This window comes from Gossypium raimondii, chromosome 4, assembly GCF_025698545.1.
Source record: "Gossypium raimondii isolate GPD5lz chromosome 4, ASM2569854v1, whole genome shotgun sequence".
Lineage (NCBI taxonomy): Eukaryota > Viridiplantae > Streptophyta > Magnoliopsida > Malvales > Malvaceae > Gossypium > Gossypium raimondii.
In genome coordinates this window covers 44,070,442-44,093,241 of record NC_068568.1, presented here as the reverse complement: position 1 = coordinate 44,093,241, position 22,800 = coordinate 44,070,442, and the positions used below count along the sequence as shown (strand labels likewise).

At 31.4% G+C, this 22,800-nt stretch overlaps 2 protein-coding genes and 1 long non-coding RNA gene across 7 annotated transcripts; all 3 read right to left on the bottom strand.

The window, feature by feature from the left end:
- Positions 1-432: 432 nt before the first annotated feature.
- On the bottom strand, positions 433-3,520 carry LOC105779756 (EID1-like F-box protein 2). Of its 4 annotated transcripts, XM_012603674.2 has the most exons (5): positions 3,356-3,520; positions 3,176-3,237; positions 2,276-2,430; positions 1,238-2,039; positions 433-780 (listed from the first exon to the last, which is right to left on the bottom strand). In XM_012603674.2, the coding sequence occupies exon 4, from the start codon at positions 2,001-2,003 to the stop codon at positions 1,257-1,259; it is 747 nt and encodes a 248-aa protein (XP_012459128.1). In that variant the 5' UTR covers positions 2,004-2,039; positions 2,276-2,430; positions 3,176-3,237; positions 3,356-3,520; the 3' UTR covers positions 433-780; positions 1,238-1,256. The 4 variants fall into 4 exon arrangements, with proteins under 4 accessions (XP_012459128.1, XP_012459127.1, XP_012459126.1 ...); XM_012603673.2 differs by having other exon boundaries at positions 3,176-3,520; XM_012603672.2 differs by lacking the exon at positions 2,276-2,430.
- Positions 3,521-7,146: 3,626 nt separating this feature from the next.
- LOC128040522 (uncharacterized) lies at positions 7,147-9,411 on the bottom strand. The gene is made up of 3 exons (XR_008195059.1): positions 9,315-9,411; positions 8,761-8,845; positions 7,147-7,455 (listed from the first exon to the last, which is right to left on the bottom strand). It is a non-coding gene; the product is annotated as an uncharacterized LOC128040522 (long non-coding RNA).
- Positions 9,412-16,569: 7,158 nt separating this feature from the next.
- Positions 16,570-20,205, bottom strand: LOC105779976 (hypothetical protein). 2 transcript variants are annotated; one of them, XM_012604011.2, is made up of 2 exons: positions 19,953-20,205; positions 16,570-18,824 (listed from the first exon to the last, which is right to left on the bottom strand). In XM_012604011.2, exon 2 carries the CDS (start codon positions 18,780-18,782, stop codon positions 17,010-17,012), a length of 1,773 nt encoding a protein of 590 aa, XP_012459465.1. In that variant the 5' UTR covers positions 18,783-18,824; positions 19,953-20,205; the 3' UTR covers positions 16,570-17,009. The 2 variants fall into 2 exon arrangements, with proteins under 2 accessions (XP_012459465.1, XP_012459466.1); XM_012604012.2 differs by lacking the exon at positions 19,953-20,205 and adding an exon at positions 19,519-19,850.
- Positions 20,206-22,800: the final 2,595 nt, after the last annotated feature.

The window sequence follows — 22,800 nt, the reverse complement described above, 5'->3', positions numbered from 1 at the left end:
TATATGCAGTGTGTACAAACATATCAAGTATTTTGATCCCGATATACTGATTTATCCCAATTATAACATATGGAAGATTACTTAAACATAATATTTACACGAGAATCTCAGTCAATGAGTAAATTTGATGTCAGCTCGAATTTAAGTACTTCAATTCTGTGTTATCACCCCTTGGCATCTAGCATTTTGGCAAAAAGGAAAAGCACAAGCAGTGAATGTATGTAACAGGAACGATGAAATCTTATAAAAATAGGATTCAGAGGTACCCTTTTTGAAGGTATCATAAAAGATGGTGAATGAATGTAACAGATAGGAACAAGGATCTCGTCAAAAATCAGATTCGGAGATACCCTTTTCAGAGGTCAATGGAAAACAAGCTTCAAAACCAGGATGATTTTTCTTAAAGAAAAGCAAGTAAACAGAGTGAATGAATGATCTAAACAACAACTTCATGAAATATTGGAGAAGCCAATCATCTATTCAAACATATATGACCCATACATAAATGTACAAAGTACGGGATATTACACGTTTCACACTGACCATCATTAGAACAATGTATAATTAAAAAAAGCAAATGGTTAGCAATAGCTTCTAACCCTTCTAGAGAACACTTGGTGAGGGCTTTAGACAAAGCAGCAAAACACCAGAGAGAGGAGCCCGAGTTATGATGGTTGATTTCAGGTTCAGAGAACCAAGGTTAGTGCTGTCCATCTTGTCTCCACACCATCTATATCTGATCCACCAGGAGATCAATCCACACATGAGATGACAAACAAACTGCAAAGAACATGATATACTTAGATGTAGGCATGTTTTGTCAGTTAAGAACTCACACAAACTCCCAAGAAAATATTATTAACCACATGTCCACATCATACACATTGCTGGTTATGCATCGGAAAGGGTATTTTATGTAATTTTAGCAAAAATTGAATTAAGCTCACTAGGAAAGTACATTTGCGCCAGGGAATTCGATGGAGAAAAAGAAGGGTCTTATGGTTCTTCCCTTACAGTATGAATAGACTGTCAACTATCTTTCTCATATTCAAGAAATAAAAGATGTAGGTAGCATTAAGGATGATGTACTCTAAAAATCATGGGAAATGTCTACCCAGGGCAACCAAAAACGGGTAATTTGCGCTTGAACTAACCATAAATAATCATTTCCAATTTTCTCAAAAGTTTTAACCCCCTTCCTTTCTGATAAAATATGAATTCTAACTACATGAATTACCTGGTTTGCATTCAAATTATCACTCTGATTCAGATGCCTCTTCAGAATCAGACAATGGCAAAAGGGTGCAGATGCCAAGCATATGACCATTAAGGCACACGTAATACTCGATACAATCCTCATAAGCACCCAACCTACAGCTTGCACTTTGCGGTATCATCTTAGCTTGCAGCATGTCCCACAACTTTGCCTTACAATAAGGGCACACTGCTGTTGGATGAAGCTTGGCTGCCCTGTCAATCAACATCTTCCGAACCTTGGACACCAAGAATGACTTGAAAACTCCTCGGAAAAATCCCACATCACCCTCGTCCCCTTGGTCCAGATGTTCACAAGGGTCAGACACATATAAAATATCAGTCCGGCATTGTGGTAAAAGGAAGCTCTTCCCTGAGGTCCTAGAGAACCTGGTCCTGTAAACAAAATGACCAGGGATCTGAACACTATTGAACAAGCGACCACCGCTACAACCTGAACAATAGATAAGCAGTTTTCCAAGGGCTCTCCAGTTCCCATCAACACTGTGACTTCCACTAGATTGCAGATCAAGCATCATCTTTGGGGCCCTTGTTTTGCAGAATTCTTTCCATAGTACTCTCTTGGCAAGATCATCAAACCATTTGCATACGCATGAAAGAGTCGCAATCAACTTCGGATTCCAGTTGAGTTGTTGAAACACTAAGAAGATCACATCTTCACTTAGATGACCCTTTGTGCATTGACAACTAGACGAGTGTATACAACGATACTGCTTTGTTAGGATCATTGTCCCCACCAGCGAAAGAAACAATGATCCTATTTCCTGGTTAAGCAAGCCAACAAAAATCACAATAACACACCACGATTTAGTATCTTGGAGTTGAATATCCAGTTTATGAACCAGATAGCTTGGCATAAGCTGTAAATCCGAGATGGAGACTAACAGCATAACGAAAGAGCAAAAATTAAAGACTTAAAAACTAAAAGCATAAAGTCCAAAATTATTTTCTCGGAACAAAATCAAGCAAAGAAGACTAAGGTTTCATTGTAAATTCATGCCTTAAGACCAATTCTAGCTGAGCTGCTTAGGCAGCAGTTCCCAGGAAACCCAGGGGGGTGGATCTACAGATGGCTTTCAATTCTAATTTCAGATCAAGAATATAGTTTCCCACGCCCGAAAAGAAAAAGTAGGATGTCTGAGTTCGATCCATAATCTGCAATATGGTGGATTAAATTACATTTGAACTCCAAGATTTTTCATTTTTTCTACAAAGATACCATAACAGCATCGACGAGAGTTCTCAAAGCTAGATTTCAACAATGAATGAAAAACAATATATTATCTTAATTGCATGTCAAATGTAACTCTAAACAGGTTGGATGCTCCAATAAAAGAAAGTTAAATCAATAAGCTAGTTTGAGGTCCCATCAAAGGGTTGGAAACCCGAAACACAGAAATACAATGTACCATCTAAGAAGGGGAATGAATTTTTGGAGAATCATACTTTTATTAAATTAGAATTTCGATTTTAACTTCAAAATTCCTCATACTTCACAATCAATCACAACATTTATACATATTTCCATATTAGCCAAAGCAGTTCTTTACTTTATAGCAAAGTCACTTAATTTTCTTCTCAACGAAACTTAATTAGATTCTTAGATGAACAAGATAATATAAAGAACTTAATTTATTCTACCAATGCATGACATTAATTTATCAAAGCTCAGATCCAAAGGTAAAACACACTTAAAAAACAAAACCATTTTACCAATTCAACTCAAATGCTTAACCCAAACAAAACCCACTTCAAGTCTTCACTAAATTCTCCAAAACCCACATTATAAATTAAGAAACAAAAACCCCTCAAGAACTAAGCCCATTACAAATTAAACAAACTTCAGCAAAAATTAAAAAAAGGCAACAAAAAATTATGAGATCAAAGCCAAAACTCTCACCTTCACCTTGAAAGAATCTTTCTTTACATAGTTTTAGACCTTTAAAAATAGAGAGAAATACGCTGCAAAAAAAATAAGAAAAATGAACAAAAAATAATTTAGGGTTTCCCTGCATGTGGTAACAATATCCAAACCTGCAAAAAAATGTCAAAAAATTCCCTTATAAAAAAAAAAGTTTACATGAGGATTTAAATCTGGGTTTCAACGTCAGCAGAAGGGTACTTCAGTAAACTAAAAAAATCTTCTTCTTTTTTGTCACTGAAAAATTTCTCCAAAAGAAATCAAATTGCAGAGAAACGGTGATGAGAGAAGACTGAAGAAGAAGGAAAGAAAGACGCTTTGGGTTTTCATACACAAGAAAGAAAATTACAATATTAAATATTTTCAGAGAAATTAATCGTACAACTTGGCTTTCTTTCGCACATCAATGACCAATTATATTAATCCACGTGTAACCTAGAAAATCTAAATAGTTTTAGGTCGCCCGCTTATCACCACGTGGCGTCAATCCATTGGAGGTGGTTTAAGGGTTGGGACTTTCAGGGTTTTGAAAATTTAGCCCATAATTTTGTACTGTTAATTTGTTTTAATATTTTTGTGTTGGACCTAAAAACGTAAAATGACAAAGAAGTATTCTGTCCACAGAAAGATTCTTAACCAGTCATGTTCTGCCACGTAGAAATATCGAATTCTTGGAAGTAAAAATGATTGTGTGTTACTCAGGTGGCATCTCCCAATTGGCTGTTTCCCTTTTTTTTCTTTGTACGAAATTTGAAGGGTTCTTTTGTTGATCTTTGCCTTTCTTTTTCCCAATTTTTTAAAAAGCAATTTTCTTTTTACAAGTTGATTTAATGATAATAAAATATATGACGTCACGTCTTTGGCTTTTTCCTGCAAATGTTGTGAATTTCTTCTTTCTTTTTTCTTAAATACGACAAACTATTTAATTTTCATTTTGAAAATTTAACATTGTTATAAAATAAAAGATGAGTTTATGATTTTTTTTCAATATAATACTTATATGTTACAAAATTATACAATTTGGTATTCAAGGTAGATGTATTAACTTTTAACCTTTAATTGAGTTTTAGGGATGATTTGATAAATATTTATAATTAGCGATTCTTGCAAGCAAACTATATTTAACAAATTAAAACAAAGTTAAATAAATTCATAATTAACACTAAATTTATTTTATTAAAAAATCATAAAAGTCTGAACTCGATAATATTAGCAATTAACTTCCATCAAATTAAATCTAAAACTCAATTAAACACTAAAATGTTAACACCATTACATATGGGTACTAAAATATATAATTTTATCAAATGCATCTACCATATTGAAAACAAATATAGGTGTAATATTAAAAAAATGTCAAACTAAAGTACCAAATGATATATTAAAACTAAAGAAAACAAAAAAAAAAGTAATAAAGAAAAATATGTATTATTTACTCACCAACTCGATGCTTATAATTCTTCTCCAAAATTTATATCTGTTAGAGATCGACCCGATTAAATAAGGAACAAGTAAAAATAGCAAAAGAAATTGAGAAATTGAACACACAAATTTAACGTGGAAAAACTCCTCCAAATAGGATAAAAAAATCACGGGCAAAGATAATTTTATTATAATAGCAAAAGAACGAAAAGCACAAAAGATGGAGATAAAAACTAAATCCCAAAAACCCGAAAACAAAGAACCCTCAAAACGTAAACACAAAATTCTCTAAATGTGTTATGAGTTTTAATCTCTAATGGGTGTGTTTTCTAAGGTTATAAAAAAGCCTATTTATAGGCTAAATTTATATGTCAAATAATAATAATAAAATCTAAACTAATCTGTGTTTGATTGAAACAAATAAACAGAGTTTAACTAAAAGATTATTTCTCAAATTTGACTGAAATCCCGACGGCCCGCCCGAAATATGGGAGGGTTCGGGTAAAAATATAGGCCCGAAATATGGGCTTGGGTAAAAAAACGGGCCGGGCCTCGGGCACCACTTTTTTGGCCCGGGCCCAGCCTGGCCCGAATATAATAAATATATATTTTTTATTTTTATTTTTTAAATTTTAATTTTAAAATACTTTTGAAATATTTTTTTATTTTTTTATTTTTAAAATAATTTTTTAATGTTTATTTAAAAATGGGCCGGGCCAGGCTCGGGCTTATGATATTTTTCTCGAGTTGGGCCTGGGCAAAATTTCAGGCCCATATTTCGGGTCGGGTCCGGGCCTAAGAGGCGGGCCGAAAATTTTTTCCAGGCCCGGCCCATGGACAGGTCTAAATAGGAGTCATACTTAACAATATCGATAAACATTAAAAGTAGAAATAATATAAAATTATTTTCCTAAGACATCAAAGTCCTAGTAATAAAAATTACATTGAACTTTTTATCCTAATGAATATTCAATTATAATAAATATATTTATCACTCTTCATTGGATGTCCATTGATAGATAATATGTTTTTTAAAATTTTATTAAGATAAAAATACTTTATAGAAAAATCTTAGTGAAGCAAAAGGAGCATACATATTTTTAATTAGCATAGTATGCTGCTTTATTAGAAATCTTATCAAGGATGTCTAATGAAAAACAATATCAGGTAAAAAAAGAGTACAATGTGTACTTACTCGTCCTCATGGCAATATCACAAAACAACCTTTCAATTTGTAACTTTAAATGGGTTTGCTAAATATCTATTTACATTCTTGTGAAGATTGTGCATGCAGAAAGTTTGAGAGAAATACAATTCATTCGAATTCCTTTAATAATCTATGTTCTTTTAGCTAAGGTATGCATATAGTATTATCTTCTAGCACAGTCAGTTGGATTTATGTTATTTGAAGATATACAATTCATAAAGTGTTATATTAGGTCATATGACCAAGATACAATAATGCTTCTATGGCACTAAGATATAGTACTTCTAGATCAACTAAGAGATGGTCCTTCTAGCAATCCTACAACCATTAGAGTAGGCAATGGATGCGCTTTATCCATATTGGACCATTTTAAAATCCTTTTGCTAAATGTTAATTTATTGACAAAAAATTCAAACATGTCTAATTTGCAAGTCGAGATGATATTTTGTTTTTTCAAAGTCCTTTTTTAGAATGGTTTACTATCATGTAATCTCTTTAAAGTTTCAACAATATTTAGCTAAACAAATACAATTACAATAAACCCCGATCTTGATCTTTCTATAAAAGCATATGGACACGTTGGATCATTTTATAATATTATTTCAATAATCATTCATTCAATCTATTATATCAATATGCCCAATTGGTTCAATATGTATAAACTTTTACACAATTGTTTTGAACATTTTCCGATATTTCTATATGCTTCTAGCATTGTAAATTCTTCAAGATTTTAATATAAATTTCGTTTTATAGTAATTCATATCAAAGGTTGTAAAACAACCATTAGACGCATGCTTTTTTTTTCCATGAGTTGCTAGATTAATGAGATATCTAAATATGATTGCATCCGCTACAAAATAATATTATATATTTTCATAATCAATGTCAATACTTTGCAAAATCCTGATTTTATAGTTGTATTTTATATATTAAAACTTCAGTTTTCTTATTTCATTTTACAAAACGAACAATATGTACCCCATGGATTTACATATTATGTGTTTGACTATTAGTTCAAAAACTTCACACTAAATTGTGTCTTTCCATTTGATCAATCATTTTGATGTCTATATTCCTCAATAAATTTATATTCAACATCCTCAATTTCTTTTATTATTTCAACAATAACATTGAATGCAAAAATGTTGTCAACAACTTTTTCATTTCTAATTTCCTTTTTCTTGTAATGACATAACTTATTAAGATCTTTTCATTTTATTTTTATTTTCATGTACATGAATCTTGTAACACCCCTTACCCGTGTTCCTTGCAGGAACAGAGTATGAGGTATTACTAGAACTCAAACACTTATAATTTTTTTTATAAAAATTTCGGCAGCATTTCTGCTTATTTTTACATAAAACTCCCTGCAAATTTTCAAAGACAATTTCAAACAACTTCAATATTTCCAACCAATTACAGTTATATGTTCAGACATAATTTATCCATTAATAAACACCAACATATTAAACCGAACAATACTGAATATATACATATTTATACCACATTACATAAAGTCATCTATACATGCCATGTTTCCAAAGTATTAATTGCAAAATACCCAAAAAGTTGATGATAGTGTGGATGATTATCTGACGTCGTCCAAGTTCCGAGTTGATTGATGTCACTATAATCAAGGGAAAATAAAAACAAGTAAGAATATAGCTTAGTAAGTAAACATATGACCAATAAATAAATTCCTCACATGATTACATAGTAACATAATTTTAATCACACATAAATTTCATTGTTTGTTCAATTTCCAGCAAGCTGTTTTTCTGCATCATGGTCACTAATTTATTTTTATCTGGAGATACAGGGCTCCAAATTAAGTTCTGTAAATTTTCCCCAGAACTAAATTCATATATCTTTCAACCATAAAATTTTCAGAATTTTTGGTTTGGCCAATTATTACAGTTCATTCTCTAAAGATTCCCCTGTTTCACTGCTCAACAGTTCTGACCTATTCTTACTAAAATTTTCTTAACTCCCTTTACAGAATTAAAAAAATGTTATCGTTTATTTATATTAAAAATAGACTCATTAAAAAATCCAAAAATATAAATTTCAGGCCATAATTATTTTTTTACAATTTATGGTGATTTTCCAAAGTTGGAACAGGGGATTTCGAAATCAATTCAACCCTGTCTCAATAAAATTCAAATATCCCCAAATATACAACTCTTTTGCTTGCTCTATTTCTTTCATATGAAAATAAACTCGTCCAGATTTAATTTCATATATTATTCAACCTCTAATTCATTTTCCACCATTTATGGTGATTTTTCAAAGTTGCCCAACTGTTATTATTCAAAACAGTTTTGTATTATTGTTCTTTTGTATTTTTGATATTTCCTCCCATCTTACATATGGGTTGATTAAGTATCAAACCCAATATTCCTCCCATAAACTTGTCCACCATATATAAATATTCACCTTTCCAATTTCCTCGTTGAACACTCGGAATATTATCCGTTATCGGTGGATTCAGCACTTAGCAACCACCAATGAGTCGGGGAATCAGCACTTAGCAACCCCTTTCACATTTAAGATACGGTGGGATCAACACTTAGCAACCACCAATGATTCGGGGAATCAGCACTTAGCAACCCCTCGGGGGAATCAGCACTTAGCAACCACCAATGAGTCGGGGAATCAGCACTTAGCAACCCCTTTCACATTTAAGATACGGTGGAATCAGCACTTAGCAACCACCAATGAATCGGGGAATCAGCACTTAGCAACCCCCTTTATATTCAATGTAATCCGGCCTATTCCGAGTGTTCAACCGGAAACCGTGTTTTTCAACACTTTACCACCTTTCCCAACTTAACCACACTTTTAGAATCTTTACCAAATATTTATGTTCAAATAAATCTCAACATATATCAAATAATATCAAAAATATGCATTATTTCACATGTTTACTTACCTCGGTGCAAAATATCGTAATTTTGCAATTTACTCAACTATCTTCTCTTTTCCCCGTTTGAGGTAGTCTTCTCATCTTTCTTGATCTATAATATCAAATTTAACTCATTTAATGTTCAAATTTAATAAAATAGTCCTCCACCCAACTTTTTGAAAAATTACAATTTTGCCCCCAAACTTTTGAATATTTACACTTTTGTCCCTAAGCTCGGAAATTAAATTTCATCTCCTATTATTATGTTTTACAACATGCTGAACACTTTTCCCTTCTATAGCAACATCAAATTCTCACTCTAACACATACTTTTGAACAATAATTATTTTTACCGATTATGTCAATTTACCCGTTTTCGTTTAAAATCGCTTAGCAAAAGTTGTTTAACATAATTTCTAGCTTCATATTCCACCATAAAACAGAAAAATAAACACTTTTCACTGATGGGTATTTTTTCAAATATAAACCCTAGGTTAAATTATTGCTAGAATAAGCTAAATTAAGCTATCGGGACTCCAAAAACGTAAAGAACATTAAAAACGGGGCTTGGAATCACTTACTATTGAGCTTGGAAGCTTAAAAACCCTAACTATGGCTTCCCCCTTGCTGATTTTGTTCACCATGGAGAAGATGAGCACATTTTTCCATCTTTTTCCCTTTTTAATTCTTTTTATTACTAAATGACTAAAATGCCCCCATTTAAAAAAAATCTATTTCACCCATTTCTTATGTCTATTTTTGTTCATAAATTAACTAATGGTCTAATTACCATATAAGGACCACCAATTTATAATTTCATAACAATTAGACACTTCTAACATGTAGAACTCAACTTTTGCACTTTTTCCTTTTGACTAAATTGAGCGCCCAAACGTCGAAATTTTCAAACGAAATTTTTATGAAATTTTTCCATGAAATTGTAGATCATAAAAATATAATAATAATAATAATATTTTCTCTCGTCAGATTTGTGGTCCCGAAACCACTATTCCGACTAGGCCAAGAATCGGGCTGTTACAAATCTCTTTTAGAGTTCTATAATTAGTTATGTCTTGAGTCTCTTCAGTAGCATCCGTTTCCATGAACATCTTGACTATTTTACCACTTACCTTTTATGAGAATTTTTATATTTGGAACCGATTTATCTACCATGCTTTAGGCATGTACTTTTATTCTCCCTAATAGGTTTTTTTTTATTAGGACATCAATTAAAATTCAAAGTTTTTTTTAGCAAGTACGTGAGACTTGATTACCCTCATTAGACCAGTAAATGCATCTAACAGTTGTTTTGCAATAAAATGAACTATCTTTTACACTTCTAATTCACATTACTTTGTACAATGATCTTGTTAATAATAGTTCACTTTAAGTAATTTACCCATTCATCTGCTTTATCCTTTCTCATTTAATGTTAAGAAAACTATCTAATCAAAATAATAATTATATTGAACCGAATCTCTAATTATTTCAAAATATTTAACAATGTAGTAGAATGATACCTGTATATATTTAAAACTTTTTTAATACCTATTTTGTTGTGGTAGAACAATGTGAACATTTACAACATATCAAAAATTCTAAATTGGTAAATGTTTGACTTCTAACCAAAAGTTAATCATAATAGAGAGTATTTATTATAACTTATTGGCATGATGTGTACAAGTGTTGTTACATGTAAAATAATATGTCCTCGTACAAATAAAAGAAGTTTCATTCTCAAAAGCAATGATATAGCTATTAAATAGAGAATTTTAATAAAGAACTTAGGATATATGTCCCACAACCAAAACACTATACCAAGACATATGTGTATAATCAATTGTCACTTGGTTATCCTTAGCTTTATCCTAACAAATATAACATGCACAATGATAGTCCCCTACATTCGAAATCCTCCACCACTTAAAGGCTAAGTTCAATGCTACATTGGCTTGGAGGACAATGATTGGGGTGCAAGCTTTTGAAGTACACAATGATTGGGGCGATGAATAGAAAGATTTGTTTCATGTACTTGTAAGTTGTGGCATCAGACATCATGTATCTTGTCTATATACATTCCAACAAAATGGGATAGTTGAGCGTAAGCATAGAAACATAGTGAATCTTGGGTTAACTCTCTATGCTTAAGCTTCTCTTCTATTCCATTTTTTGTCTGATCCCTTCTATAGTACATCAAGGTTTGTTTCCATATAAGAAACTTCAAAACAAGAAACCTAATTACTTATTATTTAATGTATTTGGTTGCTTTTGTTTTCCTTGTCTACACTCATATAACAAACACAAATCGAATTTTAGATAACAACCTTGTATGTTCTATTAGTAGATAAGTATATATAGTTATAATTGTATATAGTTAAAATGAAGTTGATCGTTAATGAATCATAATTCAATTTCTTTCTTTTTCGCTTTCTCTCTTCTTCATCTTTAGCTTTCCTCATAGAAATGGTTGGAGCTGCATATTTTCTTTCAATAATTAAGTAAAAAAAAACTATTATGATTAATTTTGTAACAATTCAATTTTCAGTAGTGTAGGAACAATGGGTTTTGCAACTCGATTTTCGTAATTCGAGTCCATAAATATTAAATAATTTACGAGGCTAGTATAAAAGTTTATTAAAGTTTGGTTCAATATTTTTTCAAATCACTAGTTAATTAAGGTATAGGGACTAAATTGTAAAAGTCTTATCATTATAGATTTTAATTAGTTAAAGGACCAAATTGGTAATTAGACCAATTCTTATTAATAGATTGTAGAATATGATGATAGAATCCACTTATAATTGTTAATGAAAGATTAAGTTAATATAATTAAGATTAAGTTAATTTAATTAAGTTGTTAAGGTATTAATTATGGTATAAAAGATAAAATGGTGGAGAATTGTCATAAGTTCATCTTTTCCACCGTTCATGAGCTTAAAACAAAGAAAGAAAAGGGTTTTGAGCTTTAAACATTTGGTCCCTCAAATTGGTAAGTTTTCAAGTCTTTTTCTTGTAAATTTATGTTTTTTAGGTTGTGGGAGCTTGATTTAGCTAGCTCATGTATCGATTTGCAAAACTGTTAAAGTTTTTGAAAGTTATCATTGACGATTTCTTAAAGAAATTAGTGTTAAATTGATAGATTTTAAAGCTTAGATGTGAAAAAGTACTAGATTGTAAAGTGTAAATTGCTAGTTTTGTCAAAAAGGACTAAAGTGTATAAATCGAATATCTGTTGTGAAATTTCTGTAACTATTGATAGTAGAAGGTCCTAAAAGGATGTAAATTGAGATCAGTTTTGAAACCGAAGCTCAAAATTGAAAATTATAACAATTTTGATTTTAGGGGCTAAATCGAATAAAATATTAATCTTTAGAGGCATTTGAAAAATGAAATTGGACTGATTCATGCATATAATAGGATGTTATAAAATGTTTAGAATTGATAAATTAAACTGAATTATTGTATAGATCGAAAATTGAACCGAATCGAAGATAATCGAAAAAGGAAAAAATTGTTTATTAGTCTTTAAAGGCTTGTTCATTTGATTTTTTGCCAGGTAAGTTCATATGGAACTTTCTGTTTTGTCTCAAGTTACAATTGAACTGTTATTTTTTTGCTTATTAGTTTATATAAATGTGAATTTAGTGATTTTGGAATCAACTGGACTAAATTGTAAAGTATGAAAAATATGGTATTTATGAATAGGTACCAAATGGAAATTGAATGTTTATAAGATTGGTTTGACATGTATATGTTGTTACAGGGATTGAAATGATATGGTTACATTAATAATACCCGTGTGAACTTAGCAAAGGATTAGGATATGTATGGCATGTCATTAGGGTCAAATATGGAAACGATCAGGGATTTACGTAGTTATATGAGATCCAAAATTTGTTGTGGATTCTCGTTTATATGTATCATTGGTTTAGCCTGGACTGGTAACCTTGATACGATGTCAGCTTATGTGAGCAAATTCATAAATGTCAAGTTGTGTAAGCAACCCTGATCACACTGCCAGCTTGTGTGAGCAATATAGTCTTGTGTATCCAAGTTGATTTACTAAGGTTCTCTCAGGCGAAAATGGTAACCTAATCGAAATGGAATTGTTGAAATGATTTAAACATGAATTGAATTACATATGCTTTCAAATTGGATATGAATGGGATGGTACATGATATTAAATGGAATTGTTGTGTGTGTGTGTGTGTGTGTGTGTGTGTGTGTGTGTGTGTGTGTGTGTGTGTGTGTTTTGTGTTATAAGTTCTTGATATATAAGTGAACTAACCTATTGGTTGTATTTGTTAATATGCATATGATATGTTGAGTATGTCAAGGGATGCCATATAGAATGCCAATGTATTTAAATGTTTAATTTGTTGTAATGTTAAAGTAAGTTAAGTAAATTTCATAATGACTTACTAAGCATTCAATATGCTTACTCCATTGTCTCCCATTTTTCTTTGTAGATTGTCAATTTGTGGAACGTGTCTATCAGATTGTTGAAAAGCTCACATTATCTCTTTATTGATTCAGTAGTTTTTCAATCGTTTTAAAGTCCAGTTTTGTGGCATGTGCATAGGTGTTTTGTATATGTTAACCATGAATGTTGAACATAGTTTGAAAACTTACCTAATGCATTATTTTGGAAATGTGAATGTCTACATGAAATGGTATGTTATGGTAAATGGTTTGTGTTATGTAGGTAGCAAATAAAGTGGCATATATAGATGTGAATTGGCATTTACAAGTTGGTATTTAGACAATTGTTTGCTACGTATGCTAAGGTAAGGAAATGTTATGTCTAATGGATGATTAGGTGATGTAAGTTGATATGAAGTTAAATGTGGTTATTTGTACTTGAATGGTATGTATTTGGAGTGTTTTTGTGGAGGTGAAGTTAGCCATTTGAGCACAATTTGATGAAATAGTTTGGAAGCACTGAAATAGGTACCAAATGGTTCATTTTTACCAAAAATAGAGTCCACGTCCCGACGAGTAACCTTCCTCGTCGCAATGTCGACCAATAGTGAGTCACATCGCGACGTCGAGTGGCTTGAGGTCACGACGTGACAGACTGTTTGGCAACGTCATGACATGGAGGAGGTGGAGTTATGACATCGATTTTGAATTTTTAAAATTTTTTAATTTGGTCCTATTTCATGCTCGGGTCAACAAAAGAGCTTTCGTAATCTCAATTAAGGCTTAGATTTAATTGTGAATCATAATATTAATATGTTTATGATATGATTGATTGTTTGAATGATTTATTTGTGATGTATTCGATGGTAAGTTAAATGTGGTTATTTGTACTTGAATGGTATGTATTTGGAGTGTTTTTGTGGAGGTGAAGTTAGCCATTTGAGCACAATTTGATGAAATAGTTTGGAAGCACTGAAATAGGTACCAAATGGTTCATTTTTACCAAAAATAGAGTCCACGTCCCGACGAGTAACCTTCCTCGTCGCAATGTCGACCGATAGTGAGTCACATCGCGACGTCGAGTGGCTTGAGGTCACGACGTGACAGACTGTTTGGCAACGTCATGACATGGAGGAGGTGGCGTTATGACATCGATTTTGAATTTTTAAATTTTTTCAATTTGGTCCTATTTCATGCTCGGGTCAACAAAAGAGCTTTCGTAATCTCAATTAAGGCTCAGATTTAATTGTGAATCATAATATTAATATGTTTATGATATGATTGATTGTTTGAATGATTTATTTGCGATGTATTCGATGGTAGTTGCTCTGGCGACAAATGTGGCATCCTGTAGCTCAGACCTAGTGATCAAGTTAGGCAAGGGATGTTACAAATTTGGTCATTGAGATATAAATAGGGAGAAAATGGTTAAGTCATTGGGATTTTTTTTTTTGTATTCACGTTAATTTTCATTTGTTTAAAATATTATAAATTCGTATAAAATTTTACATGTTAATAATTCATTATATGCATATTTTGATACCCTCATGTAATTTTTCAGTTCATGTAATTTTCGTATCTTAGTGAATTCAATGAAGTCGATGGTCCAAATTACTCACTTTGAACTTGGGACCATTGCATAAAGTCCAATGAATCAAACGGTTGGTCTAACTATGAAATTTGACCTTTTAACTTTTTTTAAGCTTTCAAGTCTATCCAAAAAGTTTGAATGTTAAAACAACTCTTATAAAATAATTAAAAATTTATTTATATTATAATTATTTATAAGATGTTTTATTAAAATTTTAATATATATTTATTAAAATAATTATATTATTGAAATTATTTCTTTACTAATTAAGAAATTTGATTAAAACCATTTTTAAACAATTATGAATTTTTATGTTAAATATAAATTGTTTTATATTAAATGATAGTTATGACACTCTAATATGTTTAAATTTATGGGTTAGGCTTATATGATATGTGGTAATTAGTTAATTAATTGCATGATTAGTTTTTACTTAACAAGTATGTGAATGATTAAGGTGATGCTTTGAGTCATTTTTGGATCAAATGAGATTGGTGCCTAGTAATCTTGTTTGAAACAAGGCATTTTTGAGTAAATTATTCCAAAAGTCGCGACTTTTTCCCGAAGTTGTGACAATAAGTTTTTGATCCCCTAGTTGCAACATTCCTTGGTAAAGTTACGGGATTAGAAATTAATTGATTTTAGTGTCGCGACTTGCATTTTTTAGTGTCGTGACATTGAGCTCTCTGTTTTCAAGGTCGTGACTTTCCCTTTGTAAATACTGAACGTCGATAATGGTAATATAGAACGATCGCAAAGCAATAAGAAAGGAAAAATAAGAACACAGATTTTACATGGAAACCCTTTCGGGAAAAAATCACGGGCAGAGGAGAAGAAAATTCACTAATTTCGAATTTGAATGATACAAGAGGAGTTTCGACTACTTCTATTTATAGGTTGAAAACCTATCCTAATCAATGTCAAATAGAATGAAAGAAGTTCTATATGGATTCTACCTGTACAATCAATTTCAAATAGAAGAAGTGTACTTCAGCCCTCGGCCTTCGCCCCCACAGATCCTCCTATTTTGCCACTGTATTTGATTTCTTTAAAAGGAATTTGAGTCACACAACTCTAACACCCTTATTGAAGTTGCGACGTCAACATCCTATCTCCCTGGTCGCGACTCACTTCAAATGAAGTCGTGACATCTTGTTACTACATTTGGTGTCGGGACATCCATATTTTGATGTTGCGGCCGCATCTCTTGTTTTGATTATTTTTACAATTTAGTCCTTCACTTGTTACCGGAGTATCATGAGAGCTTTTGTAAGCCTACTTATAACCCGGATTTTAATAAACAATATTTTCAAAAGTTTTATAACTTAATTGTTGTATTATTCATCTCAATGAATATTGAAACAAAATTATAATTACTTCGGCAATGAATGTATCATCTCATATCTCAGACCTAACGATTTGGTCAAGATTGAGGTAGCCAAATTTTTACAACACCACCAATAATAATAATAATAGCAGCCAGCTACAATTATTGAGTTAAATATTCAAAAAAAAATTGAAGTTATAACAATTCCAATAAATTCAATTCTTCCAAACACCAAATTCAATAATTAAACTTAACTAAACAAACCGCATATTTTACATAATGCGAGACTCAAACCCGAAGCCTCAAAGGTTCCAAAATTATTATTTGATTAATATATTATTTCTAATAATTGATGATGAGGTCATCAAATAAAAGATAGAATAAAAGAGTGTCCTCCACTTTCAAAGAGAATGAAAAGATGTTGGTAGGATTCAAGTACAAGTATAGAACATAAATATATACCTTACATGTTTAAAGGATACTTTGGAATAGAATATACAGCAATGCACACACTTATGATAAACCAACCAAAAACAGAATCAGTCATGACATTTCTAGAATAGAAAATGAACCACGAAAAAACAAGACACAACTACGTAAATCTGAGTTATCAGGCGTCCACATTATCTCCTAACAGTAAATGGAAGTCATGAGTATATTGCTTTATTCACAAGATAGAAAATCATTCGTAGTATAACTTCGGAAAAAAGAAGAAGCACACCCTTGGCAAGACTGTATGTGAAGTATGTCAAGATCAGTACACACGGAATCTCGCGTTCGAATCAAGACCTAGGAGTTTCGAAGTCAAAACAGTGAAAATCTACTTTCAAACTTCAATAGCTGTGTAATCTCGGAGTAACCTCTCAAAAGCTTAGCTTTATTCTCCTACCCCCTCTTCCCTGTAAACCTACTGTTATTAGAGATGTTCTTCACAACTCAAGTGACGGTGTTTGATGAAGGTTTGCCGTCTTGGAGGGAGATGACGGTTTCAAAAGCACCAACCAAGGCCTTAACCTTACTTTTCCGGGTTTCAACGAGTTTACTAGCAGTTTCTTCGATGACATTGTTAAACAAACCCTTTTCATCTTTCTTTCCCTGCAAACCCTGGTGTCTCAAAACAACTTTTTCCCCACCAGGTTCATTGTCATTCATGTCGCCATCAACTTCTCTTGTCCTAAAGGTTCTCCGCTCAGCCTTAATATTTTGGTTGACCCCAAGTAATCTTCCTCGCCTGAACTTGAGCCTCCTTGGACCATTATTCTCAGTCTGAATGTCAACAACCTTTCCTCTCCTAAAAGATAATTTCACAGGCCGGCTATCCTTTTCTTCAGAGAATACCATCCTACCCTTTCTGGACCTTCCGCCATTTTCTCGTTCCAAATGTTCTACTTCTTCAGTATTTACAGTTTCATCTTCATCATCTTCATAATATTCAGAGTCCGAGTCATCCTCTGTATACTCAGACTCATCTTCATCTCTCCCACCATGTGATGACAAAGGTGGAGACATTGTAAGGGAGGATGACTTGGGAGATAAAGCAACAGGTGGAGGCAATTCAGCAGCACAATTTTCATTTTTATCAGATTCCAACAACATATTTTCTGTCTCCATCTTGATCACATACAGGGTTTTCTCTTCAAGTGCGTTGTTATTGCGTACCTTTTGTTCATCGGGAGGTTGCTCTGATTCAGCCTTTTCAACTTTGTTCTGATTCTTCTGTAGAGGCACAACTTTTAAGTTTAGGTTCTTCCTTGCAGTTAGACTTGTAGCTCTAGCGAGAGAAGCTCTTGGAGACAATGAGGCTCTTGGCGATGCCAATGCTTTCTTTACAGCTACTTTGGAGGTCACAGTCCTCTTCCCCATCTTTGTATCACTACTTCCACTGTTTCTCTTAACACTTGAAGCTCCTGAAGGGGCAGAAACCAAAGGAAGCTTTTCTGCCTGAGATTTCGGCTTCGAAGAAGTACCAAGTGCTTTAGAAAAGTTTTTGTCATTAGGTTTCGATGAGACTTCTTTCGAAGAGATTCCTACTTTCTTAGAAGATGTTGATCCACCCTTCTGCATGACTTTCGAGGCATCGGATGAGCGGGATTTCAAATTGGGTGAAGATCTGAGCTTTGCAATTGATGTCTTTTTTTCCTCCAACAGTACTTCATCATTCCTAGGAATTTGGCTGTTGGAAGAGTTTGTCGACACTCCAGCCGTGACAACATCAGAGCTTTTGTGGCGACTACGGAAATTGGGTGGATGTTTAGACTTAAGCTTTGCAGCTGATGTCTTTTCTTTCTTCAACTGAACACCATGTATCCTAGAATTATTTCCACTGGGAGAGCAAGTGGGCAACTGAAGCTCAATGGTGTCAGGCATATCAGGGGTATGAGATTGGGAATTGGGAAAAGATTTGGATTCAGTTGTGGATGTCAGCTTCCTCTGCACTAAGTCTAAGCTCCGAAATAAATTTGGCTCATCACACAGCTTTTTCACAATCCTCTTCCGGAAAGGATGTCTAGCGATCTCTTCAGATTCATGCTTCTTTCCATATTTGCAGAAATCATGACACGAACCGGTAGAAGCTCTCAAATAACGAGGAAGAGTTTTTTCTCTGCTGCTCACCGAATCTGCTACTGCCAAGGAGTTTCTTCTCAAATTGCCCCTGTCTGACCCAGAAATATCTAGTGTCACCGGTGAACCAATACTCTCCTCAGCCATCAGATATGTAGAAGAGAATCAAAGTTGAGAAAACAGATAATCCTGAAAACCAACCAAAACTATATTAGTCAGTTTTCAAGTAGATTAAATACATTAAAAGGGGCTGCTAGATGAATGAAGCATATAAAAGAACCAATCTAGCTGTATTCTGCTATTATACTGAATATCATTAGGCTCGAGCGATTACCAAAATCTGTCTACCCGGAGAACAAGACATAAAAGATTAAAGGCTACTAGGAGCTAGTTCCTATGATCGAATTAATCTTGAAGTAAACTTCGAGAGGCAAAAATCAGCATGAACTAGAAAGCATACAAGAACAAGGACAAAAAAAGGAAGAGATAAATACAACCATTTCATATATAAACAATTGAGTTTGATTTCATCATACATTCTTGTTCTAGAAATGTCATAAAAAAAAAAGAATCATTTGGCATATCCAGTTTGATTCAACTGTAACAATTAAAGCATTTTTCGGTAAATACAATAAACAGCCAAGTAGTGTTTCGTAAATTTCTTTTTGTTTAATGTACAATCAAAATGGAAAATTTCTGAAAAAAAACAAAGCATCAAGTATACAGTACCACAAGGTTTACTGTTCAATCAAACAGTTAATAACTATATGAACCAATTCAAAAGCAAATTCTTTAGGTTACAATTTCTTTGGGGGATTACATCAACAAGCAATTTAGGCAAAGCAATAAAAGAAAGGGTTGAATCATTCTCTAATCTACCAACCTTAGAAACTGATCAATAATCCATCAATGAAGGCTATGTCTCACCTCAAATTCATACCAAAAAGAAACATAAAAACTAAGCTTCCATCAACAAATCTCATTAAAATCACGACTAAAACAAATTTTTTTATAAAAACAATTCAAGAGTTCGATAATAAAGCAACTTTTACCAGAAAAAAAAAAGGAACAAGAAAAGGAAAATCCATATAATTCAAAACAAATAAAACAAGAAACTCCCAAAGCAAAGCAGGAGAAAAACTCGATTTTCACTCCAAACCCATCTCCAGTATCACATTTCCAGACCACCCAAAAACCAAAACCCACACAACATTTTCTCTCAACTCCCCCCCCCCCCCAAAATAAAAACCCTTTAAATGTAAGGAAATGCCGAAAAAAGAAAGAAAATGGATAACAAAAAGCAAGGAGAAGAAGTACCTTTCTTTTATATTATTACGTCCAAGTATTAAACAAGTCTCTGCTTAACCAGAAAGCTAAGGCAACTAAAGAAATACGAAATAGAAGAAGGGGTTAAAGAGTTTACTATGGAAGCTCACAAAAAGGTCGTTTTGGGTTGAAGATCGTGCAAGCAACTGTGTGTGTGTATATATATATATATATATATATTTGTGCCCTTTTTCAGTATGTTTGGCTTTGCTTTGCGCGTTTGGTTTTGTTGCAGATTTGTATGGAAAGAGGAAACGGAAAAAAGAGAGTGACCCACTTATAAAGCGTGGCAGATATTTATTATTTCCATTTTATTTTATTTTTTATTTTTACTTACCAACTTTAAATCTCATTTAAATTTAATCCAGATTTTATTATTTAAATTCATAATATTAAATTTTATATTTCCTTTGATAGTAAAATTACGGTTTTACTATTTTCGTTATAATTTATATCTAAAATTTGGTATCGCCTGCAGTTAGAGAGTTAGACCAAAACTTATAAATTAAATATATTTCATAAAATAAAATATTTAAATAAATAGTAAATACAACAAATAATAATAATGTAAAAAAAACCCTCACAAAGTAACATCTTTTCAGCAAACACATAATATTAAGTATTTTTTAAAATTTATAGATAATTTTATAAATTGTTTTTTCTTAAATAGGCAATATTCTCTTTAAATAAAATTTAGATTATATGGTTTCTTGGAAAAAGATGCTCAAAACAGAATTAGTTCTCACTTTCTAAAATGAAATTGAAATTTTCAAAATTTAAAAATTTCCTAAAACATTTTCTTGAGTCATTCCCATTTGATAATAATAGTAATAATAATAATAATTAATATTTTGATAAATCTGCTAATGAATAGTTGGGTTTGGATCGAAGCGTCATCATTATTGTTTAGGCGCAGGCATAACTAAAATTAAGGGTTTTTAAATTTTGGTTAAAATTGAATTATTCGATTAATTGAACTAATTCGGTCGGAAATCGGTTAATAGTTTTTTGAAAGTTTGGTTATCGATTAATTTGGTTTGAAATCGAGTAATTAATCGAACCTTCAAAAACCAATATTATATATTACCAATTCAGTTAATTTTGGTTAATTTCAGCTAATTTTAGTTAATTCAGTTAATTTTAATTTAGTTAATCGAGTTAAATGAACATTACCAATTTATTTTTGATATGTTTTATACTTGTTTAACAAAAAAATAAAAATATAAAATTTCCTAATTAATCTTAATAGTTCGGTTTGGTTAATTTATTTTGAAAAAAATTCAATTCGGTTAACGGTTAAGAGTTTAAAAGTTTGTTTAATGCTAGTTCGATTACATTAACCGATTGAACACCCTATTTAAAATATGTATAAAAATGGACAAAAATTATATGATATTTAACATACGGTCATTACATGAGTTTTATGTATCATTATTGATATATTATCATTGGATAAAATAAAAAATAGTTTAGGACTTACAAATAAATGTTAATAATTTTATTTAAGTATAATTAAGTTATTATATTATTTTCGGGTTTAAATTTTTTGTTTAGGAGTTGAGTTTTACATAGGGATTTTGTTTTAGAGATTAAGATTTTAGGTTTCGAGTTTATATATATATATTTAAAAGTTATTAGTATTTATTTATAAGTGTTTTACTATTTTTCAGAGAAATATTAAATTTATACTTGAACTTCATTTTAATATTCAATTTGATATATAAACTCTAAATTGGTGTAATTATGTACTTGAAATTTGAATTGTAGTTTATATATATACATGAAACTTTGATTTCGATTCGATTGTATACATTTAAAGAAAGAAATACATTCATTCATTTCCATATCGGATTAATATAATAGTTTGTATATATAATCTATCAACGTAAAATAATGCTAATTTGATAATGTCGTTAGTGGTTTCGAAAATTGAATCAAGTCAAAATTTAATACATAAAATTGCACAAATCAAAGTTCATGTATGACATTACATATTAGATCAAGTTCATGTATAATTTTGGTATTTCCTCTAATTTTATTTCACCAATAATAGAATTTCGTGTTGTTATTTACTATTCTTTGCATGAAATTTTTATGCTAATTATACATCAAATATTCACAATTAACTTTATCATATAAAATATTATCTTAACCCATACTTATTTTTAAAACGAGTTTTTTTATTTTTCGATTTATTTTCGAGTTTCATATTTTATCTATACATACAAATATTCAATTTAAACAAATAAGAAATAATTTATCTTTGAAATAAGTTTATTTTTGTGGTTAGAAGTTCAATTTTTCAAAGTAATTTATGCTAAGATTAATTGTTGTAATTAACTTGACTACCAATACATGATGAATGGCTATCAATTTGCCAGCTTAGATATTATTGGGAAACATAAATGATATTTAAACCTAAAAAGTAAATTCACCTCAATCTTATCATTTCCCATAGATGAAACATAAAAAAGAAAAAAACTCATAATTTCATGATCATCTTAATTTTACTATTAATTAACCCAATTATTTTCATAATAATAACATCATATCATTTAACTTATTATACATATAAATAATATAATAGAAAAAGGATAATTAATTTTTTTTTGGTGAATTTCGAAAGGAAGGTAAAGCCCTAACAGCAACGTGACTCAAACTTAAGCCCTAACATCAAGTTAACACACATGGTTCAATTGGCCACTGACGTTTGCATATTTTGTCAAAATGACCCTAATTCTATTTTAAAGCCTTTTTTGGCCATCAACCTTTATTCATTTTTTATCAGAATGATTTTTCTTACAGATTTAATGAAAGTACCATTACAAAAGTTGACGGG